Raw genomic sequence first — 4,936 nt, 5'->3', positions numbered from 1 at the left:
AATAATACGTAAGAGGTCATATACACTCAAAAAAGACATCATGATTAACATAACTTTAAATGTAATTATTATAAATACCACTAAATTGTAATTGGATAAGAATAAAAGTTATTTACACTATTTTCTCTTTTAATAAACTTGAAGTTCTTTTTTTTTTCAGAGGACAAAACATAAGCATTATATCTCAATATCAATTATCCAAGTAGACCTTTAAATTGAATTAAATAAAAAATTAAAAATACTTTTTTTAGCTACTTAAAATACTTTGTCTAATTAGGTGAGAGGAAAAATAAAATAACTTAAATATATTTTTATTTCTTCAAATTTGTAATATGTTTTTTTATCACTCAAATTTACAAATTATTTTTCTTAATCCTTTGTAAGATTAAAAATTATCACAAATCGAAATTGACAAAAATCAGTAAGCAGGACTAAAAATACATTTTGTTAATTTGAGAGAAAAAAATGTAAATTTGAATTTGAGAAACTAAAAAAATATATCTAAATTTAAGAGACAAAAAATATTTTTAAGCTAAAATAAATAAATTCAAATTAAAGACAGAACTTAGAGAAAAGAAATTCTTTTTAGTTTAATATGTTTTTTCTTCGGTTTGAAGGATGAAAAAAAATTAAAATTTCATAAAAAAATTTAATCATTGGTTTAGAATTTGGGAAGAACAAAACATGAGTCGCGTTCACATTACATTACAGCATTTTTTTTTTTTAACTTTTTACATAAGTGAAAAAAATAAAATGCCGGCGAATTTGGTTGACGGCGAGTGTGGCCTAAGCGGCGAAGTATTGTCATCACGCTGGCGTTTGCTTCACTGCTACTTGGGAATTCTCGTCCCCAACACCAACACCATTTTCATTCTCTTTTTCAACACAAACAAAACAAAACACTCTCTAACTCCCTAAGCTACTTTTCATGCTTCTCTTCTCTCTCGCATGATCCAGGTCCCTTCTTTTTTCCCTACCCACTTTCATTTTCCTTTTGCTTTGCTTCAATCTTCCTTTCTATCTTCTTTTCCTTTTATGTCTTCAAATCTATTCGTTGAATCGTGCTTTCTTGTTTCTTTTCTTTTCTTTTTTCCTTTAGATGTTAGCTTTAAGTTCTCATTATACTGGGCTTTGTGCTGTTGTTAATCTGTTCTTCAAGCTCCTTTTCTATTTTGATAGGGTTTGATTCTGTATACGGGACCAGTTTATGGGTTTTATTTATTTTGGATTTTTTTTTTGCATTCACTGTTTTGAAGCAGTATCTTGGGCAGCAAAACCTGCATGGGTGAATTACTGATGCTATTCTCTTTGATTTTATGGTCTGTGTTCTTTATGAAGGGAAAATAATTTGTTCCTTTGCTTGTTAATCTCCAGAATAATTAGTTTCTATCAAGCTTGATTTAGGGTGTGTTTGATTTTTATTTTCAAAACAACTAAATAAGGTTGCTCAGATAGCTGATTGAGGATGGTGCAAGGCATAGAGAAGGCCAATAGGGTGTAGAATTGTGGGAGAGGTTGAACAAGATCAAACCGGAAGAAAATGATGAGAAAACCTCTAACTTGTTTTGGAAAAAAATTTCAAAACTTACTAGCTTTTGGATGAGAAATTGATTGCTGACTGGTGTGGAATTATTCTAGCAAACAGTTTTTACTTTTAAAACTAAAATGTGAGAAAAGGATAAAGCAAGCCCTAATTGGTTTATTACTTTTTTTTCACTACATTATGCATGGTAAACCTGCAAAGTTAAATCCTAGTGTGTGACTGCTGTTGTTATTGATTTGTTTATATTTGGTAAGTCATGAATTTTGTGATGTGGAAGAAAATATATCAATGAAATCGTGAGATTGTTAATTTCTTGAATAATTCATTTTTTATAAGCTTAGTTTAGTATTTGGTTTATAATGAGAATTGTGTCGTCGAAATTCCAGGGATTCATGTCATCATGGATATAAAGACAATGAGGAGAGGTGTTATGGAGAACAGTGATGGAGGGGAGGATATGGTTCTGGCTAATTTGATTGCAAATGGAGATGATGTTGGTCCTCTTGTCAGGCTTGCCTTTGAAAGGGGGAGGCCTGAGGGGCTGCTTCACCAGCTGATATATGTTGTTAAGCAAAAGGAAGCTGAAATCGAGGAGATGTGCAAGACCCACTACGAGGAATTCATCCTTGCAGTTGACGAGCTTCGTGGAGTGTTACTTGATGCTGAAGAGCTAAAGAGTGAACTCCAAAGTGACAATTTTAAGTTGCAGCAGGTTGGCAGCGCCCTTCTTGCCAAGCTTGAAGAGCTTCTTGAGTCTTATTCTGTTAGGAAGAATATGACTGAAGCTATAGAAATGTCAAAGAACTGTATACAGGTGTTGGAGCTTTGTGTCAAGTGTAACAGTCACATTTCTGAAGGTCAGTTTTATTCTGCATTGAAAACTTTGGATTTAGTTGAGAAAAGTTGCACGCAGAATATTCCTGCAAAGGCTATCAAAATGCTCATAGAGAGTAGAATTCCTGTTATAAAATTGCACATTGAGAAGAAAGTATGCAGTGAAGTTAATGAATGGATGGTCGAGATAAGGAGTTCTGCTAAAAATATTGGGGAAACAGCAATTGGTCATGCTGTGACAGTTCGTCAAAGGGACAAGGAAATGCTAGAACAGCAGAGGAAGGCTGAGGAGCAAAGTATTTCAGGACTAGGGGATCTAGCTTATACTTTGGAAGCTGAAGAACTTGAAGAAGATTCAGTTTTACAGTTTGATCTTACACCACTTTATCGTGCTTGTCATATTCATGACTGTCTGGGTATCCAAGAGAAGTTTCGTGAATATTACTATACTAATAGGTTGTTACAATTGAATTCAGACCTGGAAATAACTTCAGCACAACCTTTTGTTGAATCATACCAGACTTTTTTTGCTCAAATTGCTGGATTCTTTATAGTGGAGGATAGAGTCCTTAGAACTACAGGGGGCCTCTTGGTAGCTGATCAGGTTGAAACAATGTGGGAGACAGCTGTAGCTAAAATGTCATCACTGTTGGAGGAGCAGTTCTCTTGTATGGAATCTGCCCCTCATCTTCTCCTGGTGAAGGATTATGTCACTCTGTTTGGATCTACTCTTAGACAATATGGACATGAAATAGGCACACTTCTTGATGTTCTTAATAGCAGCTGTGACAAATACCGCTTGCTTTTTTTGGAAGAATGTCAGCAACAAATTCTTGATGTCTTTGGCAATGACCCGTATGACCAGATGGAGATAAAAAAGCAAAGTGACTATGAGAATATTGTTCTGTCATTTAATCTTCAAACATCCGATATTATGCCCGCATTTCCATACACTGCCCCATTCTCCTCCATGGTACCTAATGCTTGTCGCATTGTGAGATCATTTATCAAAGGCTCTGTTGATTACTTGTCTTATGGCATACATGTGAATTTCTTTGATGTTGTGAGAAAGTATTTGGACAAGTTCCTGATTGATGTACTAAATGTAATGCTGCTTGAGAAAATCAATAGTGGCAATGTCACTGTTCCTCAACTCATGCAGATTGCTGCAAACATAGCTGTTCTTGAAAGAGCTTGTGATTTTTACCTTCGACATGCTGCCCAACTATGTGGCATCCCAGTCCGATCAGTTGGAAGGCCTCTAGGTACTTTAACTGCAAAGGTGATCTTGAAGACATCCAGGGAAGCAGCTTTCATTGCTTTACAGAGTCTGGTGAACACAAAAATAGACGAGTTTATGACTCTTACTGAAAGCGTTAATTGGACTCCTGAGGAGACAAATGAGAATGGAAATGACTACATACACGAAGTGATCATTTACCTTGATTCTATCTTGTCCCCAGCGCAACAAATTTTACCCTTGGATGCAGTGTACAGAGTTGGGAGTGGTGCTTTTGAGCACATCTCAAATTCCATAGTGGCAGCTTTCTCTAGTGATAATGTCAAAAGGTTTAATGCAAATGCAGTTATAAATGTTGACTATGATCTTCAGATCATAGAGAATTTTGCAGAGGAAAGGTTCTATTCTGCTGGTTTGGGAGAAATAGACGATGAGGTTAGTTTTAAGATCTGCTTGGTAGAAGCACGGCAGTTAGTCAATCTTTTGCTAAGTAGTCACCCTGAGAACTTCCTGAATCCTGATATATGGGAGAAAAATTATTATACACTTGAAATTAAGAAGGTGGCTGCTATCCTTGATAAATTCAAGGATTCTCCAGATGGGATCTTTGGAAGCCTAGCTAATAAAAATGCAAAGCAAAGTGCTAGAAAGAAATCAATGGATGTACTCAAAAAGCGACTTAAGGATTTCAATTGATAAAATTTGGAAACATTATTTCATGATTCATGGGAAGTAGGGTATAATTGATGTATTTAACTTCATAATGAACATGTTTCTATATTTTTCTGACTTGTTTGTGCCTTGAATATTCTCTCTATTTTCCGATTATGTGCTTCATTTGAATGAAATTGTCATGAAACATTGCTTCTCAAATGTTTATTACTGCTTGGATGAAACACTTTCGGAGTTGTCAATGAATCTTTAGAATCAGTGTCAAATTTTTAGTAATTATTTGATCCGATTTCTGAGGATTTGCTGCTAATAAATAGCATGTCTAGTTCCCAAAATAAATGGATATTTGTCTAATATAACTGATTTATATTCTCTTGTCTTTTCCTTTTCATTTACTGAGAGACTCTTATTCCCATTCTAGACTATTTAAATCTGTATTGATTCAATCAGAAGTAAAGAAGATACTCTATTTTCTTCCTCTTTTATTTTCAACATAGTATCAAGAGTCCTAGGGCTCCATCATTAATTTCAAAGCTGCCATTGTTGGCTTAAGTACCGCCAGCAGCGGAGCAACGCCTGAAAGATTTAAGAGGGTAAACTAGGAAACTTGGATGGAGAGGTAAAACCACCAGCCAACAACGATCCAA

General features: G+C 34.9%; 1 protein-coding gene across 1 annotated transcript; it reads left to right on the top strand.

Moving 5' to 3' along the window:
• Positions 1-740: 740 nt before the first annotated feature.
• Positions 741-4,406, top strand: LOC100781110 (exocyst complex component SEC15A). Its single transcript, XM_003518933.5, has 2 exons — positions 741-957; positions 1,930-4,406. The coding sequence occupies exon 2, from the start codon at positions 1,944-1,946 to the stop codon at positions 4,311-4,313; it is 2,370 nt and encodes a 789-aa protein (XP_003518981.1). The 5' UTR covers positions 741-957; positions 1,930-1,943; the 3' UTR covers positions 4,314-4,406.
• Positions 4,407-4,936: the final 530 nt, after the last annotated feature.

The sequence above is a fragment of the Glycine max genome, chromosome 2, assembly GCF_000004515.6.
Source record: "Glycine max cultivar Williams 82 chromosome 2, Glycine_max_v4.0, whole genome shotgun sequence".
Classification (NCBI taxonomy): domain Eukaryota; kingdom Viridiplantae; phylum Streptophyta; class Magnoliopsida; order Fabales; family Fabaceae; genus Glycine; species Glycine max.
Note: the sequence above shows the minus strand (reverse complement) of the source record. Positions and strands in the feature narration are given on the sequence as shown.

What these genes read in the sequence shown, in the direction of transcription:
- LOC100781110 (XM_003518933.5), top strand. Translation starts at nt 1,944, where the DNA reads ATGGATATAAAGACAATGAGGAGAGGTGTTATGGAGAACAGTGATGGA.